We start from the raw sequence: 19,974 nt of genomic DNA, 5'->3' as shown, positions 1-19,974 counted from the left end.
CCCATAAGTGTCGTGATACAGGTAGTCCTTGACTTACGACCACAATTGGGACTGGAGCTTCCATTGCTAAGCGGGGCAGTTGTTATGTGAGTCACACCAAACTTTATGACCTTTTTTGCCATGGTCGTTAAGCGAATCCAGCTTACCCATTGACTTGGCTTGTCGGAAGCCGGCTGGGAAGGTTGCAAATGACTCTGAGGTTTGAGTCTGAGGCAGACTCCGAAAGCGATACTTATCCTGAACAGTCAGAAGGAAACGAAACTTATCTTTCAGGAATCGGGGAAACAGATAACCAAAATGACTCAGCAGAGCAGGAGAAAAAGCAAGAGCTGATTGGGCAAAATCCGGAGGAGGATTTGAAACCTCCATTCAGTGCGTGAGACAGGAGAGCTGAGAAGCGCACGAATCAGAAGGCAGTCCGGTTGGCTGCAGAAGAGAAAAGACGCAGAAAGGAACATGTTAAAAGGCAAGCACGCAAGGAGCAAGCTGCTGGAGACAACCGATCCTTCAAGCTTGTTTCAGTGGAAGCGTCCTTACCTGAGTCAGAAGCCTTGTCTGTAGCCATTGCAGAATCAAAGCCAGCTTCTTCTAACATTGTGGGACTGCCTTTCTTGCAAGTCACTCCGATCGAGTCCAGGAGATCTCAGCTTTCCTTCCAGCTCCCAGCCTCGCCTCGTTGCTTCAGCCACGTGCGATGCTGCTTTCAGCATCAAGCCTCGTCGTGCAGATCCAGTCAAGTCCAGCCAAAGTTCCAGCTCCAAGTCTTGTTTTGCCACTCCAGTCCAACCCAGCCTTGCTTCCGGTTCCCAGTCTAGTCTCGCCGCCCCAGTCATGTCCAGTCTTGCCTCTCCTCCCAAGTCCAGCCTTGTCGTTCCAGTTCAGCCTAGCTCCACGTCCAGTTCCTCACCTCGTTCTGCCGTTCCAGTCAAGTCCTGCCTTGTTTTCGGATCCAAGCCTTGCCTCGCTGCTCCAGTCCAGTCTAGTACCACTCCGAGTTCCACCTCTTGCCTTGCTGCTTTGGTCGAGTCCTATCGCCTCCAGAACCAAGTCCTGCCTTACAGAATCAGTCGTGCCTTGCCCAGCCTCCGTGCCAAGATCAAGCCCAGCATTTCCAGTCCCCTTCTTGCCAAGCACAATTGCTTCCTCAGGTCTTGCTGCCTCATAGAGGGGTCTAGCCGAGTTCTGCCTAGCTGTGTTGCCTCAGTCTCCATCGAATCCTGATCCTGCAGCCTTGCCTAGTTTTCCTCCACTGCCTGGGTGGACCTGATCGATTGTGTTGCTTACTTATTGAGGACTTTATTATTGTAAATAGTTAATTGTAATAAAGGAGTTTTAAGTAACCCTGCCTGGCCATCTCATAGTCTGAACAGGACAGTGACGATCACATGACCCCGGAATGCTGCAATCATTGTAAGTGCAAACCGGTTGCCAAGCACCCAGATTCTGATCATGTGACCACAGGGATGCTGTGATGGGCATAAGAGTGAGGACTGGCTGTAAGTCACTTTTTTCAGTGCCATTGTAACTTCAAATGGTGGTAAGTCGAGGACTACCTGTATCACCTTTCTCCTTGCCCATCTGATTTTTTTTTTAATTTGTTTAATTAGAGAAAATGGGTTGCTGGCACACCCCAAAGCAAAGTGTCGGGCTTTAGTTCATCTTTATGTGCAAAAATGTTCTGCGCCTACACAGCCTCCATAAGGTTTTCATAAGGTAAATGTTGGGGAGGAGCTTTGGAAGTGCGACTACCTGCCAGGAAGACAGACAGAAATTGAGTAAGAAAGAGAGAGAGATCTTAGATGACTAAAAGGAGAAATACAGTTCAGAAGTAAGTTCATTCTCGGTTAACAAGCTTGGTTAATGATCAGTAAGTTCTGTGCATCTGACATAAGCCTTCTGTCAATTTTTGGTATGATTTTTCAGCCACGTGATATATAATATTGAGACAGATGTACAAGTTTTTATAACTTTTTTCCCATTGGAAACAAAACTCATTCCAGTCAAAGCTTTAAAGCTTTAAACAGTTATTTTGGAGGACAGAGTAATCAACATCCTTTTCCTGTTTTGAGTTTTAGCATGCTTGCATAGCAATTTAGGTTCCATTCCTTCTTTTTTTTTTATGTGGAATTTAACTTTGGGCATTCCATCTCAGAAATTCTGGAACAAAATGGAATTCTAGAACCCAGCTTTTGTTTTTAAATAATTTCTGAAATTAGCTTGGTAGTACTGCAGTTTTACTTTAATTTGTCATAGCTTGCCTACTCTACCCTCAGGATGATGCAGTTTTGCTGAAATAAAATTAGAAACCATTAATGGAAATGGTCAGCTGGTTAGACCCACCCCACTTTCCTGTATCCATGGTGTCAAATCAGATAAGAAATTTATGTTGCATTGGAGCAGTTAGGAAAAAAGTTACTGCCAAAAGGAGAATCTTAGCCTGACTGGAAAAAGTGGTGTATTGTAATTTCAAATAGAATAAGGACAAAAGGGTGTGTCAAATTATTTTATAGTAATAACTGTTCAAGCATTTTTCTCTTTCTTCTGAGAATGTTTGTTTGGTCTGCCATTGTTGTCCTGTCATCAATTAACCAAGTGGAACTGCTTCATTGCATGTCATATTAACCCTCCGTATGTTCATTTTCTTCTGGTTTAAAAGCATAATCCATTAGATTATAATCCAGAAGCCTTGAAGAAGTCTGCTGTTCAGAAAGTCTTAAAGGTAAAAGTGATACAATTTTCCATTTAAAGTCACACAATTAAATGAAGACACTGGGTTGCCTACAATAAACAAACATCCTTATGTATTTTGAATGCCAGGGGACATAAACTCAGTGTCACAAAGTAGGATCAGGACACAATGACATTAGTTTGCCTGTGAGTAGAAGGCAGATCCCATCAGTGTTGCATTACATAAATTAAAGAAACAAGTAGTCTTTAATTTTAATGAGCAATTATTTTTAAAAAGAGACCGAGCTATATTGCTAATATTAAATTATTTTAATTCTTCTGAAATAATACTGAAAGTTTAATACATTTTAAAAAGCATGCTTTTACTAAACTTGTTGGTGCTTTTTTAATCCAGAGAAGTTCCAAGTTCCTCAGTCCATTTTTAGTAAATTTGCTGAACTTAGAATGTAAGTGTATTTGTTTATTACTGAACAGATTATAATGACAGTCAAATTCTTCATAGCAAGATTAATGTAAGGGCCACTAAGTCGTCATGACGCATAAATCCTTTGTAGGCTTATTAATTCCACCCCTTTAGTTTCAGGATCACCACTGTAGACACAAGCATGGAATTAATAAGACAAATTGTCAGTGGTAATCTAAATTTAGTTGCCACTAATGTGGAAAGTAGGAGAAACACGTTTTTGAAGATGCTGACAGCACAGAATACCCAGTCTATAAATTGTGCAGACTCACAGCATCAGTATCACTGGCTGAACTGAAAGGCTTGCTGCAAGCAGATGTATCTACGGTGCATACTTACTTCTCCTTACCCTGTACAGAACTTAATTGGTAGGATGTATAAAAAAGGGATGTGCCTCTTTGTTTCCTGGGGCAAGGAGTAAAACTTGAATCTCTGTTATTGTCTGTTACAGACAAGCTTTGCTTATATTAAAGGGGCCACGCATTATATTTTGAGAGACATGTTGCCTATCCATCAGTTTGGGCATAGTAAATAAATGGTTTGAGTTGTACTTAAGCATTTTGAAAACAAGAAACTGATTAAGAAAAATGTAAATAAGTATCTAAACAGGCCACTATCTGCACAGGCCAAAAATTCAATAAACAATAAATTTTACCAAATAAAGGCATGAGTGAGAACTTGCTTCATACGTCATTCAGAAATAGAGATCATTTAAGAGAAGATGACATTGGTGAACATCTCTGGCTCATATTTGTGTCCTTGAAGATAATTTTAATCTTTGAGAATCTGTATGGATTTTCTGTCAATCTAGAAATTTACTCAGTGAGAAATAATTAAAAGCAGAATGCTAGGAAAATTAAAATAAATATGCACTACTCTTTAAAAATTCAAAACAATCTGTGTTGAGATGAAAATACATCTGCAATTTTTGTCTAACAATGTTTAACTTCTCTTTTAATCATGTTACTTTTTTGGAGTTTCAGTTTATATTATTAATAATCTAGCTAATGTATTAACAGCATTGATAGATGCTTCAGATTAACTTCTGTAACTCCTTCTTAACAAAAAGTATTTATCTGAGAGATTGATATGGAGCCTATTAATAGACATTCATAATTTGGGAATCCTTTGATTTCGTTAAAATTATCATAAATAATTGCTTACTTTTGCAGTTTGACTTAGTGCTAGTCAACTGGTGAGGAAGGCAGACGTGGCACATGGTTGGTCTTTAGTAAGAAAACAGGGCAAACCTATAATGGAAGCCACAGCATACCACCTCCTTTGCTGCCCTCCAAATGTTTTATGATTCTGACATCCTGCTCAATCATAGAATCCATCCCACATATATAAGATTAGTTTTCTAAGCTTGCGCTTTCTCCATCTCCCCCTTTTGCATGCTGACTGCAACATTCATTTATTTGTTCTGATGTTGCTTCATTAGCTTTGGGGGATGAAGTGCTTATTTAAGAATGAAAGGTTGAACATCTTAAACCAATTCATTCTAAAACAGAGATAATACTTGTAAAGGGGTTGGAAGCCCCAGCGATTTCAGTGTATAAAATCTCCCAAGGTAAGTTATGTGATTCCTATATCCCATATATGTTTGTGACACCGTTTTGTAAGGAATCTGGGTGGAGAGAAAATAAGAGTAATAAGATTGTCTGTTTTCTACATTTTCAGTCAGGGAAGAAAATAAACAGCAATCCAAATCCCCTTGTCTTAATGACTGTTGGACATAAGGCACAAGAAAGTAAGGTAAGCTTTTGCCCACTTCTGTAAAGCAAAACGGTTCGTACCATTCTGATTTTTCCATGTTTCCTGTATGTAGGATCATACACCAATCTGTGTGTGAAAGTAACATTTTCTTTCAAAGCGAATGGATCCCCCCCACCCCCGAAGCAGTTTGCAGGCACTTGGATCTGGATTAGAATCCTGGTGTGGAAGGAATGGGTGTCATGCTCTTTCTTAAATGCGCACACCACTGTGAGCTCCCTTGGATCAGAAGGACTGGGCTTGTCAGCTGCTTTAAGAGGAAAATACCCTTTGTGTCCATGTTTTCCCCCACCTCCAACTGCAAATCACAGATGCTCGGTGTCTGATCTGGATTGGGAGTACAGGGTAAAACAAAAGGTTAAAGATAATCTGTTGCCCATTCCAGAGGTGTAATCTGGATGAAGGTCCCCGAAACCTGTAATTTGCATTGAGGGACGAAGCTCATTGGACAGTGCGAGGGACCGTCTCCAGTGTTGGTGTGTATTTACACGCACATGTATGTTGAATACCCAGCTCTGTTTCCACTGTTGTCCTGTGCCCTCAGTATATTACCCAAGGACACGCAATCCTTGAAGGAAAGGGAGAAGGAGGTCTCTGTGTCTGCGTAAATGGACTTCGTTTCTCACCATACACGTTAATAAAGAATGCCTTCTGCCCCTCAACAGATCCGCTATAAGACCAATGAACCAGTCTGGGAAGAGCATTTCACGTTTTTTGTTCATAATCCTCGCCGACAAGAGCTAGAGGTTGAGGTAGGCCATCTCTAGCTATTTGCTTTTTTGAGGTATCTGTGCAGTCTTCTCTACTGAGCATTTTGAGGGTAGAATGCCTGAATGGCTGCAGCATTGTGAGTGTGGCAGCAAAAAAAGGTTGTACTCCCAAAATTTGCAAATGTGTTGCTGGACCCTATCTTGGAAGTGGATGTGGTTCTGTCTGTGCTGAATCATTTGCTTAAGAGATTTGAGGTAGGTGATCAGGAAATATTTAAAATCTGTTCTGTAACAAATATGTAATATTGTGCGACATTTACTTTATAGTAAATATAGCATGAAGGTCGCAGTAAATTTGGCTTTCTCTACTGCTGGATTTGAGGACATAGGTAGAAAAAATGACAGCACTCTGAAACTCAGACAATAGGAAGCAGTTATGTTCTGCTCAACTATTGATACTGGCATTGTTATTGATTTATTTTTAAATATTCTCTTTTCCTTTACTAGAGAAACCCAAGGTGCCTAACAGCCTTTTTGCATGGGTTCATTCTAAGCTGATTAAATTTATTAACAGAATCAAGTCAATTGAATAAAATTAAAGAGTCAACATTTTATCAGCTTTAAAAAAAAATTTTAATACAGGTTTTCACTTAAATGTAACCATTATTTTTTTTTTCTTCTACAGGTCAAGGATGAACAACACCAGTGCTCCTTGGGAAATTTTAAGCTTCCTCTTAACCAACTCCTTGCAAGTGAAGATCTAACTATGCATCAGAGATTTCATCTTAGCAATTCTGGTCCAAACAGCACTGTAAACATGAAGATTGCACTCAGGGTATATTATAAAAGTTTCCTAAAATGTATATAAAAATTGAGCACTTAAGAATTGTGGTAGTGATATGCGAATTATATTTGAAGAAAGAAAGAAAGAAAGAGGGAAATTCGTTCAGAATGACAAACTGTAATTTGTTGTTTGAGTGACACGTTGAAAGTTCTTGAGATCAAAACTGCAGACAGTGGTGAAAGTGTCACTGCATCCCATAGAGTGAGTCTATATTTCAGTGATGGAGCACAATGTTTTGCATGCAGGGGTTCAGTCACTGCCATGCTTCATCTTTGATACCTGGATTGGTTAAGACTTCTGGCTAAAAGCTTTGGAAATTTTTTCCCCATCAAATTAAGAAGAGATGCCTGGTGGTCTAATTTTAATGTAAAACAATTCCTTTTCTTATGTTTGCTTAAGCTATAGGAAGTTCTGCAATTGGAATGAGTAAAAGTAACTATAATGCTCCTTAGTTCAAAATATATCCCATTCAAATGGCAACTTCAAGAGTTTAAAATGACACACGGTCCATCATAATTGGCACATAGTATCTTTACAACAGATAGTAAACAAGGGTACTCTCTGATGAGATGGAACTACTCATATACTACACCATATACTCCAGGAACTGGCAACCTGGTGTCTCCCAGATGTTTTGCATTACCTGTCTATAAAGCCCAGCCAGCATGGCCAATGATCAGGGATTCTGGGTAATTGTATCCAAAACATCTGGAGATGCCAGATTGCCTAATCCCTATACTATATATGGTGTGTGTGTATGATAACAAGTAGGAACACATATCACTTATGCTATTCTTCTCGTGCAGACATTGTGCTCTAAACAGCATCTTGCGACAGACACGCTTAGTAAACCTCATTTTAGATACTACAGGAAAAACAGGATTTTCAGATCTCTTTCTCTCTCGCTTGCTCCTTTTGTCTATAATGTATGGAGTACCTATAAAGCCATTCAAAACAAATTCTTTTCAGGGGAGGTTGTGAGAGATTCTGAAAAAGTTTTGTGGCAAAAATCGTAACTGTGTTGAGAGGAATATTGAGATTGCCAGTGCTTGACAAATGGAGGAGGCTGGATTGGTGTGTACTTTTAAGTCTCCACAGCCATACTAAAATGGAAGTGTCCACCAAGTGAGATGTGCAGGTGCTACCTTCAAAGCTTTCCTTCTGTAAAATGTAAGAGTGTAAACTGTTTCTTAGAATTAAGCTCAATTCAGGTGGACTTCTGTTTTCCCCATAATGGTGGGGATGAATGGCAAACATCCTAGTTATGCAGAGCTCCCTGATAAATCACCATCCCTGGATTATCCAGGGATGGTTCTACAGAGCAATTGGACAGAGAGGAAAAACAGCCTCAAATATGACACTCTAGGTCTTCTTTGGTTCCCTTGTAATCTGTTCACGTACCTCAGCTTCCTCCCCAATGCTGGCTTTTGCAAACCTTGAATCTCCATTCAACGGTGTGCATAACTCTTTTGTGAACTGCAAGAAGGAATGAAGGTCCTCTTCTTTGTTTTGTGGCTATTAGATCCTTTCTCTTGAAAAGCAAGAGAGATCTCCAGATCACCAACACTCAGCGCAAGTGAAGAGGCCTTCTGTTTCCAAAGATGGGAGGAAAGGTACTTTCAGGCCTCAGGCCCCCACGTCTCCAGCAGCTGACTTGAACAAGGCCCCAACTTCAACAGCGGCAGATATTGATAAAAGGACTGATGGGGCAGAAACAGGCCTCCCCTCTAATCCTAGTGCACAGTGGCCAACAGATCTCAGCAGAAGTTCCTCCAGTCTCCTGACGTCCAATTTGAGCTGTTCTCCCAGCCACCTTTCGGTCAAAGAACCTACTCCGAGTATCGCTTCAGACATCTCCCTCCCCATTGCCACGCAGGAGCTGCGACAACGACTGAGGCAACTTGAAAAGTACAGTCCCAAATTCTTTTTTTATACTGGTGTATATTCATAAACACTTGGAAGCAATCAGACTGATATTAGGACACTGTCTTACCATCAAACTAATTATGACAACAACTATGTACTTTCAGAACAGGTCTGCTAATGTAGACAAAACAGGGAAATGAGAGAGAGCAGGGATCAGTACTGCAAGCCATTACGACTAAAAATAAAATTATTTCCTGATTATAAATATGGCAGTCAGTTAGGATATAAAACTAAAATTAAGCCTGTACAGTGAGTCATTCAGAAAATGTGTATGACTGTTGTTACACAAAGAACAACTTGTTGACAGGTCCTGCATCTCTTCTGAGTGGCTCACATTACAAATTAATCATAGACCGAGATCTATGTAAGGATTCTGTACTGGTCAGTGACCGTAATAAAATCAGTGGAATTGAATTATGTAAGGATTGTGGACTTAGACATCAACTGGCACCCTCACTCTGCAAATGCAGACAAAATCTGTCTTGGATCAAATAGATAATAAAAATATTTTTCATTTCAAATAAATGAGATACGTAGCATTGAAAGAGTGCCTTAAGGAATGCATTCTTAACATTGTATTTACACACAGTATGTAGACTCATTTAAAACTGTAACCTGAGATTTCAGTATGATTGGCACAATCACTTGCATACTTCATGTCCAGATCTAAGACATCTAGTGAAAATCTTTTTTTTTTTTCACTTACACTGAAAGTTCGTTTTCCCTATTAGCTTCCCTTAATTATGCTTTCCATGACTTCAAGAATTATTTCTCCGTTTATATATATGTAAACTTATGAGTGAACCATGAGATTTTGTTTTGTAGCTTTCATGAACATACAAGGACATAAGAAGAGCTGTACTGGATCAGGTCATAGACCTACCTAGTCCATCATTCTGTACCACATGGTGGCTGACTATATGCATTTGGGAAGTTCAAAATCCTGATTTTGAAATGATCGTATGCTTTCTCTGTTACTTCCCATCAGTCATTATTTGAGGTACATGTTCAGGATGTAGTAAACAGAAGCTGGTTCATAACACCAAAGATACAAGCATGAGTCTACAAGAACTTAACAAAGCAGTTACTGACAGACAGTCCTGGCAAACTGACACAAGTATTCAGAAGCAAATGAACTACAAATTATCCAATATTAGAACAGGTAGTCCTCGTTTAGTGACCACAATTGGGATCTGCAACTTGGTCGTCAGGTGAAGCAGACGCTAAGTGAAAACTGCAACTGTGCTTACAATCTTACTTCAGCTTTCCTTTGCTTTACAGACCTGTAAAGGTCATAAATGTGAGGACTGGTCATAAAGTTACTTTGTCATCACCATCGTAACTGCAAATGGTCACTGTACAAGGCAGTCGCTAAATGAGGACTACCTGTAGAAACTGATAACCTCATCCTCTATGAATTTCTCCTGTTCTCTTTTAAAAACTGGCTGCTAGTCATTAATTCCACGGGATAATTACACACACTATACGATGAAAAAGGATTTTCCCCTGAGTCTCCCTGCACTGAATTTCAGTGGATAGCCCTGCATGGTTTTATGTACTTTGCCATGTCTCTTCTTACCCTCCGTGATTCCAGATTAGGGAATCTCCGTGCTTGAGCCTTCTCTCATAAGGGAAGTGCTCCAGGCCTCATCCCCAACTCTGCAATACCCTCCTCAAGGAGCGGCAACAAGAACTGTACACCGTACTTCAAGGGCAGTCTTGTCATAGCTTGCTTTAAGGCCATTCTTACAGGATACTGGCAGTTTTATGTCCGGTTCCCCTCGTAACGATTCCAAGCATAAAACTTGTGGGTTCTTTTACAGCGGCTGCACACTGAGTTGATGATTTCGCAATACGGCAATACAATACAATACAATACTTTATTGGCCAAGTATGATCAAACATACAAGGAATCTGACTTCGGTGGAAGAGCTCTCAACATAGCTACACAACATCAAAAATAAACAACAATAAAGCAACGATGTTATTTACTAAAACCATACGATCAAGAAAGAAAAAAACATTGAAGGAAATAACACTACAGCTATCAACCAACGCACACTCATATTTAGAAGGAGAATTTATGGACAGCATCCTGCATCTGTTGTCCAACGTGTGTTCACATCCAACAGAGCATTGCCGGCCACATCCCAGCAGTCATGGCTTACCATACACATCGTCAATCATTATATCAGGCTACATTAATTAGGGGTTCAGCAGAGCAACGGCACGAGGGAAAAAACTGTTTCGATGTCTAGATGTTCTGACACATGGTGCTCTGTGGCACCGTCCTGATGATAGAAGTTGAAACAGTTTGTGTCCAGGATGCGAAGGGTCTGCAGATACCTTCTCCGCCCTCCTTTTGGCCCTTGCAATATGCAGGTCTTCTATAGAAGGCGGGCGGATCACAATGATTCTTTCTGCAGACTGAGCTTCACTGAGCTGTCCACCCTCACTCAGATACTTATTTGCAAGTGGAAAAAAAAACAGTCCCACCCCCCACAATTTACATATTGCCAGTATTCCAAACCCCCATTTTTTGGTCTTCTCAAGAGCAAAACACGCCATCACAAATCGGCAGCTACTTAATATTCAGTAATGCTGTATTTTACTGTATCTGGAAAATCAGAATGCATTGTAGATTGTGCACATAGCACCACACTAACCCTACCTATGTATGCAGCTGGGTTAGAACAGTACTGTAGTATCCTTATTGAGATATTTTATTTATTTCATATTTCTATCATTGGAGTATAAAATATTCAGAAAATCAGACAGGAAGAGCTATTGTTTTCTCACTGTGGAAACTCAATATTGACCGTTTGTATTATCCTGGTGTTTGTAGTGGAACAACGTTGGGACAGTCTCCGTTGGGACAGATTCAGTTAACAATTCGTCATAGTTCACAGCGAAACAAACTTATGGTGGTGGTGCACACCTGCAGGTGATCATATTATATATTTCTTGCATTTATCAATTTATCAACAAGAAAGCTTTGCTGGAGAACTAGGAAGGCTCTGATCTCTTCGCCCCCCTCTTGTCAAAAATGCTGAGCCTTATTCTTCCAATTAAATATCAGTTTAACTGCAACGGTAACTAACCAAGATTCTCTCTGGGAATCTAGGATGAGTGCCTTTATCCAGGCAATTGGGGGAGGACAGTTCAGTGAATCTAGGAGAAAGCTGTCCTGACGGACGGTTGCCAAAATTTGCAGATGTGCTGCTTTTTATATTAAATCTGATCTGGATATTTTGTATTTTTTGATTATAGAAATCTAATCGCTTTTTCAGAAGAAGGCTCTGATCCCTATGTTCGAATGTACTTATTGCCTGACAAGAGGAGATCAGGAAGAAGAAAAACAAGCGTTTCAAAGAAGACTTTAAATCCAGTGTTTGATCAGGCGTATGTCGTGATCTCCATTTGCTGATTTTATGGCACGGAGTTGGGGAAATCATTAAAATTACTTTGTACTGAAACATGACTTGTAATGACCTTTGAGAAGTCATTTGGAAATGGGGTTAATAGCTTACTGTTACTAGAAGTGCAATGCAGGAATACAAAAATAGATGTGGTATGTAGCCGATTAGCAGACCGTGATTTGTTTTGTTACCCACTCTATAAATAAGATTGTAAATAATGGGTTTTTTCCCAGTGCAGACATAGTCAAAATATTCTTGTGTAGGAAATAAGTTGTCAAAAAAGCCTAATCAATTCTATGTTAATTGATAGAAATATTTTAATTTAACAAAGTAGAATTTGGAGCCATGCCGTGGGGAAAAAATAGATATTAAAATGAGCATAGAAACAGTGGAAGGCAAATAATTTTGCAGAGAGAAATGTTGATTATGTAATGGAAACGAGTTGATCAGTTGTGATCGCAGACACCTTGCAGATTTTTCAGGCTGCTGTCACCAGGTATTCTGAAACCATAGGGAATCCTGTACACAGATTTCAAAGTACTCTGGTTATATTCTGTCTGAAACATTTTTTCCCTTCTCAGTTTTGATTTCAGTGTTTCGTTGTCTGATCTACAGAGAAGAACCTTAGATGTTGCAGTGAAGAACAGTGGAGGCTTCTTGTCCAAAGATAAAGGTCTGCTTGGTAAGGTGAGTCACAGATGTGAAAAAGCAGGTGCTTGGATAGTGTGGCAAATAAATCTGAATTGAAATATTCTAAGACATCAGCTTCCTAAGGAAGTTAATTCCTCCTTTTGGAATGGTAATCCCATAAACTTTACATAGCTCAGATCCTGAAACAGAGCTGCTTATTTTTTCCTTTATGCATTCTATAGTAAGATCCCATTTAGCTGATTTATAAAGATTCAAGTTGAAAGAATCTCAGACATTACCTTTTGCTTGTTTGATGTATGTTCTTTTTAAAAAAGTAATATTCTTCTAAACATTTAAGATCGTTGCACATGGAGAGGAAGCTGTGAAGAATATTGATAAAATAGCCCATTAGTGAAGTGGTTAATGTTGCACTGGAATCAGGGATTAGATTTCACTTTGATGAGCAATGAGTTTGTGCCTTTCAGCGGGGTTAGGATGCAAAGCCGGAATCTAGGATCACTTTCCACAGAACCAGGGCCTGCAGAATCTCCTGTCGTAATTTAGCCTCTTGTTCTCACAGGTATTGATACCACTGGCTTCAGAAGAACTTTCCAAAAATTGTACTCAGTGGTAAGTAGAGTCACAAGGATGCTTTTTCAGTTTTACCTGAGAGTTTGGATAAGACTTCTCTGAGTTTTTTTCTTCTGTTTGTTTTATAGGTATGACTTGACAGAGGATGGGACAAGACCGCACATTGCACCTTAGGCAGCTTTGGATTCCAGAAGCTCCTGTTAGCATATCTTTGCCAATCTTTATATATTTTATCAGCATTGTACCGATATTACTTTTTATAACTCTTAGTTATTTGGCCCATCACCACTCCCTAACCGTTTCATAATACCTTGACGTTTTATCGTAGGCTTAAGTCAGCTTACTTGTAAACCATTTTTTTTCCATTTATTACAGCAATTTTAATGTGCAATCGGGTTTGTAGAGTAAACATCTGTTTCAAATAGGTCCTGTTACGGCATTTCTATCCTCAAGAAAAGTGTCACCTTTCCTATCTTATTTGTGTCTCACCCAGGTGTCTGCCATGTAAATAGGTATTATTTTTTAAAACGCATTTTCCTCAGTGGTGTGAAGGCAGAAGAAAATGTTGAAGAAAACAATCTATTTTCTTTGGAAAAGTCTGATATAAAAACCTTAAGGCAATGTTTTGAAATTAGTCTGGGTAGCGAAATGGTCTTAATCTTACTAATACTATGGATTTAAGGGTTTATTTTTAAAAAAATGAAAAGGGTTGATCTGTGATTAAAGGTTTGCAAAAAAGGGAAAGTACAAAATATTAACCTTTAATATTTATATTGAAATAAATGTATTCTTTGAATTTCATTCAGATAATGCATATAAATCACAAATGCAGATATTATATATATATATATTTATATATATATATATTTATATAAAAATATGATTATCAAAATCCTGAAATCACACTATATTCTTCCAGGATGTGAAAGTGAAGGCTTCAGTAGTACCGTATTTTCTTGCTCACTGCTTCTTATTAAAGGCTTATTTGCCCCATCCGCAATGCTAGGAAATTGCCTACGCAACAGTATACTTAAGATATATCATGAATTAGGGTTTGGCAGCCGCCCTGATATAACACTGGAGTGATGTCACGTTGATTGCTACAGATAGGAAACAGTTTATAACGGGGTTTTTAAAGCATGTTTACAATTGGTATTGTAGAATACCAGCAAGTATGAGCTCCAGCTATAGAAACCTCTGAATTTCTGCTTGATTCTTTCACAGTTGTTTCAGTACTGTCAGTGTTGGTGCCCTGAGCAGTTAATCTCTCTTGTGGATCAATGTGTGTAATAGTCGCTAACAGCATTCATCTGCCACTGCATTCTTTTTGGAAGTACCAGTTCCAAAGTGGATTCATTCCCATATTACCAATAAGGAATGTGGCAGTGCAGAATAGGAGGACAGAGTGTGTACAGAAGCAGCACTGAAGCCGGTGCACAGTGCTTCCGAATTATGATAACGCAGGAGAAAAACCATCAACGAGTCATTTAAAATCAAATGTATCTTTTAATCAGTGTAGTTTTTTCCATTTGATTTTTACAGACCCAGGAAGTGCAAGAACAGTTTGCAAAAATTGAGTTATTTGAATGTGAACATTTTATTCATGGCTGCTTTCAGAACGGAATCAGTGGGGCATTAATTATATTTATTCAAATTTTCTTGAAAGCTTTTTCAGATGGTTTTAAAAAAAATACACATTTTTGTATTTTAACCCAAGAAACGGCATAGTGCCGTGGCAGAGAGTAGCTGCACACCATCTTGGATATATATGCAATTCCTTTCTGAAAATAAAGTGACACTTTATGACAACTTAGAGAGTCTTAGAGTGTCTTCTGGCCACAAAATGGTTTTTCTGGGTAAATAAACTTTAGGGATATTAGTGTTATAACTGAACTTACGAAACCTTAATTCTGGCTTAGACAATTTTGAAGAAACTCTCCAAGAGAAGCAGTCTTCATTGGAGCTTGTATAGATGTTCCCGTTGTGCCCTATAAGTAACTACACTACTAAGGATGCCAAAGTGCCTGTAATAGATGTAGCAGATTGTCTGTACCAAGTTCTAAGGATCAGTTTTCATTTGTCTCTCTCTCAGTGTGATGTACATGCATGTGGGCATGTATGTGTCTCCTGTGTTTTATTTTGGATAGGCCTCGTTAGGCAGACTTTATAGCATCATTCAGACATTAGCTTCGTACAGAATAGCATCACTGACTCTCTCAAAGTCTGCTGATAATGCAGCTTAGGTCAATGGCCCTCACTTCCTTTTAAATGACAGAAATGCATTTTGCTGCATGACAACTTTGAGAGGTTTCCCTCGAAGGGAGAACATGCAAGAGGAAGAAGACTCGGCCATTAACTATAGTTATGACAAATAAACTATATTTATGAAAAACGAAGCTGAAGAAGGCCCCCGTGAGACCTTCTAACATTTGCATTCTTAAAGCGACATCAGTAGGTAAGAGTAGTATATGGTGGAATTGCTTAAGTAGTAATTTCTAACGCATTTAAATTCTAACAAGGGTAGCATGGTGAGAAGGGGAGCTCATGATACCAACAAATGTATGCAGAATGGTCTAGCGCAGTTGGGCTTCGCTTTGCAATCAAAAACTGAAATTGGAAAAGGGATAATAAATGTTTGAGGAAAAATGAAGGCCACCAGGAAGTTGAGACATCTTTTTAGTTTGATGTTAAGGTACACAAAGTAATTTTTTTCTTCCCCACTATCTTCATTCTTCTTTCCAACATGGCCACATCTCTTGCCTGAGGCTATGTTTAAAAAAAAAAACTTGCAAAACACTGAATTGATGCAGTGTGAGCTATCATAGTGGAGTAGCTTTTTGCAGTAAAGAGAGGGAGTTCTCTTGAAAATTTGGACCAAAATCTGAATGGTCAGATTTTTCTGCCTTTGGTACATAGAAGCTGAATGTATGAATATTCTGTTCACAGTTTAATGATGGTTCGTTGAAGGATGATGAGGAAACGATGGGTAAATATGATGAAGTTCCAATTAGCACATCAAGGACTGAGTATCATCAGACTAGATTTCTGTGTTTTCTATCCTGTGCCTTAAAAGAAAGCTTAAAGATTTCATGTATTGAAAGCCAAGTTTTGTTCCCTGTATTTATCTGTCTTTATGTGCTACTGAAGCTGTTCAGTGCAGTCTTTTGCTGCATTTTGTATCTAGAGCTGTTGTGTAATCTAACCACCGATGCAGCTATCATCTGACTTTTGGCTTTAACATTCTTCCCTGTTTTGAACCCGCTATCAGGACTGCAGCAACTGGAGAAAAGAAAAGAAAGAGTAGTTGGTTGACTACAAATGGCCTTTTTTGCTTATCTAATTTTGCTATTGCATGTATTTATTCAGTAAATGATTCATACGGAACTCACTGCAGCGTGTGCCTCCTTGTCATTCATTCAGAGACCATCTGCTGTGTTTACTTGACGTAATTAGCAGCTTTTGTGCCCTCAGTTCACTTTCCATACAGGATCACTGAAATCACGCTGAATTATTTGGTGTAGGAGAGATTTATTGTTACGCTTAAAATTAAGTATTTGAAAAGAGTTTGGCTTAGGAAGCATTTCAGCCTAGTTCGGTGTTGCTCAACCTTGGCAACTTTAAGATGAGTGGACGTCAACTCTCAGAATTCCCCAGCCAGCCATGCCAAGGTTGAGCAACACCGAACTAGTTACTTCTAGGTATTGTACTGGAATCCAGACGATGGGCTAATTGTCATTTTAGGACAACCAAATCCGAAGACCCCCTCCAGCAGATTCTCCACATCTCATCACCCCAGCCCCACAAAACAAGACTGCCCAGTCCTGATCTAAAGCTAAAACCGTCACGCTTTAGATTAAGTTATAATCTTAACCAACAATGAAAGTCTGTTTTATAAGAAGGAAGAACAGAAATTAAAATAATTACAATTTCTTAAGAATCACAACTCTTTGTTGTAATTTTCAGTCTGTTCTGTGGAATGATGGGAATTACCTGGCGTTTTGAGTGGTTTCTTAAGGCTTTTGATGGAAGTATACAAAAAGAAAAAGTGCCAAGTGCTTGACGTGTGTGGCCATGCATGTGAATAAACTCTTGCTGCTTGTTCTCCTTAGTCGATGCTGCTATTACTTTCCTCCCAATACTTGTTTTAGGATAAATGGGTTGCCTATTTTAAAAATGATTGCAGCATTATATTGTATCTTCGATTAATGCCTGTGGATTCCTAATTGAAAGAACTTTTCCCACTGTGAAATCTGACATCTGAACCTTTGTTTACCTTCAGCTGAACAGAATCTGAGTATCTGATTCTTCTGTCATTCTGAACATCAGTAATATATTCAGTAATATTTCTGAAAATACAAGGGAACAAGGGGCCTTTAAATACAGTGACTCAATTCTGAGCAAACAGACATAGGATCACACTTTTAATTAAAGACTATATTCAACACAGCATGAAATGCTAAAGAGGGGTCATTGCCACTTAATCTGGATGACTCCACAGTCCTTTCCAATAGATGAATATAACACATCTCTACCTTTGCCCTTAACTTGCCTTCTCTCTTATCTCCAAAGATAAAACAGAATATTTTAACTTACTCTTCCACTCTCTATATGCTGCTGTTAACCTACTTTCCAGTGTACAAACCTGAATCTAGGAAATGTTGCCTCAATCTCTCTCGTGTTGAGGCTATAAGTGAACATTCTAATAAAAAAGTTAAAAGGATGCAGAAACTAGGGTTGAACTCTCAAAGCATTGTGGAGTTCAAGCCATTTTTCAAGGGACTATTGAAAAGCAACAATTATGCTAGAAACTTTAAAATGCAGACAATTCAGGCTGCAGCAGAGGGAGCTGAATATCTATTTAACAGTGTTTATAGGCCACCCCAATCCATACAGATTTAAGCAAAAAATAGTAATTCAAAATATAAACCAAGCAACTAGGACAGTCATCAAGCTGATCTAAGAGCAGTAATAATATAACTTGCTTCCTAAAAACAAAGAGTTGGGGTGCTCTATATTTCTGGAGGTAAAGGTGTTCCATAAGATGGCAGCCACAGTGTCACTTGACCCATATCCTACAAAGCTCATGGAGGCAACAGGTACCAACCTAGTTTCCAAATTAGGTTGGCAGATTTTGTTGTTATGGCCTTGACACAACCTAGTGCTGTACTATAAAGAGCTTTATAGGTAGTAACCAGCACTTTGGATTGGGCCCAAATGCTTACTGCTAACTAATGCAGTAACTTCAAAAATGGTGTTCTGCATTGATAGAGCAATCCCATCAGCAATTGGCTGCTGCATTTTGCATCACTTGCAGCTTCCAAGTCATCTCCAAGGCAGTCCCATGTAGAATGCATTACAGTAGTCTGATCTACCAGTCATCAGAGTGTGAGTAACTTGCAAGGCATCCTGGTCATGGTAGAGTTGTAACTGGCTCACTAGCCAAAAATGCCCTCTGGTCACAGCTTACACCTGCTGTTTCATCAGGAGTGGAGAATTCAAGAGGACCTTCCAAGTCATGAACCAGGACTTTTCAGGAGGAATACAACCCTGTCAAGAATGACTACAGGGATTCATGTTATTGTCCAAATATTTACTGACAAATTAATTCTGTCTTGGAAAGAGTTATTCTGAGCTTGTTTTGCCCAATCGAGATCTATACAGCTGTCACCATATCCAGGGCATCTCCATCTCAGCCTGGGGTGGCACTCTACAACTGTCATCTGCTTATGGATGACACCTCATCTCAAACTAATGGATTACTTCTCCCAGTGGATTCATGTAGATGCCATCCTTGTATCCCTGTGATCATCACAAGGAACCACCCACTCAGAAGTGGAGCACCACAGGACAGAAGTGGAGCACCACAGGCACTAACTCCTAATCATTGCAAGAGGCCCAGAAGGATACCATGGCTGATGGTATCAAATGCTGCTAAAAGGTCTACCAGATCCACAAGAAATGCACTCTCTCTACTGAGGTCCAGACATAGCTCATCTACCGGATGGACCAGTGTAATTTCTGTCCCATGACCAGGCCTGAATCCTGGCAGAAAATGTTCCAGATAACCTATTTTCTCTTGCATCTTCTATAGCTAATTTGACAGCGCCATCTCAACAATCTTTCCTAACAAGGAAATGCTGGTGACTGGGTGCAGATGATCAAACACAGATTCTTCAAGGAAAGGTGCACCCTTACCTCCTTCAAAGCAGGTGAAACCACACCCTCACTAATGAGTTGACAGTCCTTGAAAGTGTCTTTAACGTTGTACAACAAGTCTTTGGGAAACGGCCCCCTTTTCAAAGACTTCTTAGTCTGCAAATATACAGACTATGTTATCATTAAGAGGAGAAAAGTTGCCATTCATTCCCAAGTGGTGAAGTGATTGATTTCTGTCTGCTGTAGATGTGCATATTTCATAAAACTCAAACTATAATTCAGAGGGAGGCAGCACTAACTGGGTCAGTGGTCATCTCTGTGGGCACCTTCCTAAGCAGACTGAAGAACATCCACCTTTATGTGTATGTTTGCATGTCTCGGTCTTGGTCTGGAGTATGTGTATTTACAATAGTACATCTAGTTCCAGGCAGGCTCTATCAACATTCTTTGTTGTTTATTCGTTCAGTCGCTTCCGACTCTTCGTGACTTCATGGACCAGCCCACGCCAGAGCTTCCTGTCGGTCGTCGACACCCCCAGCTACCCCAGGGAGTCTGTCACCTCTAGAATATCATCCATCCACCTTGTCTTTGGTCGGCCCCTCTTCCTTTTGCCTTCCACTCTCCCTAGTATCAGCATCTTCTCCAGGGTGTCCTGTCTTCTCATTATGTGGCCAAAGTATTTCAGTTTTGCCTTTAATATCATTCCCTCCAGTGAGCAGTCTGGCTTTATTTCCTGGAGGATGGACTGGTTTGATCTTCTTGCAGTCCAAGGCA

General features: G+C 39.5%; 1 protein-coding gene across 2 annotated transcripts in view; it reads left to right on the top strand.

Annotated features, from left to right (window-relative positions):
• Positions 1 to 16,437, top strand: part of ESYT2 (extended synaptotagmin 2) — a 66,240-nt gene extending 49,803 nt beyond the window's left edge. Inside the window, exons 14-23 of one of the 2 annotated variants that reach the window (XM_063303393.1) lie at positions 2,657 to 2,719; positions 4,832 to 4,906; positions 5,590 to 5,676; positions 6,320 to 6,469; positions 8,001 to 8,386; positions 11,250 to 11,348; positions 11,675 to 11,806; positions 12,405 to 12,510; positions 13,034 to 13,083; positions 13,173 to 16,437. In XM_063303393.1, coding sequence (XP_063159463.1) covers positions 2,657 to 2,719; positions 4,832 to 4,906; positions 5,590 to 5,676; positions 6,320 to 6,469; positions 8,001 to 8,386; positions 11,250 to 11,348; positions 11,675 to 11,806; positions 12,405 to 12,510; positions 13,034 to 13,083; positions 13,173 to 13,218 — 1,194 coding nt within the window. In that variant the 3' untranslated portion in view covers positions 13,219 to 16,437. The remainder of the gene's footprint in view (positions 1 to 2,656; positions 2,720 to 4,831; positions 4,907 to 5,589; positions 5,677 to 6,319; positions 6,470 to 8,000; positions 8,387 to 11,249; positions 11,349 to 11,674; positions 11,807 to 12,404; positions 12,511 to 13,033; positions 13,084 to 13,172) is intronic. The other variant, XM_063303394.1, reaches the window with a different exon arrangement.
• The last annotated feature ends 3,537 nt before the right edge of the window (positions 16,438 to 19,974 follow it).

The sequence above is a fragment of the Candoia aspera genome, chromosome 4 (genome assembly GCF_035149785.1).
Source record: "Candoia aspera isolate rCanAsp1 chromosome 4, rCanAsp1.hap2, whole genome shotgun sequence".
Classification (NCBI taxonomy): Eukaryota; Metazoa; Chordata; class Lepidosauria; order Squamata; family Boidae; genus Candoia; species Candoia aspera.
The sequence above is the reverse complement of the archived record's forward strand: the minus strand, read 5'-3'. Positions and strand labels throughout refer to the sequence as shown.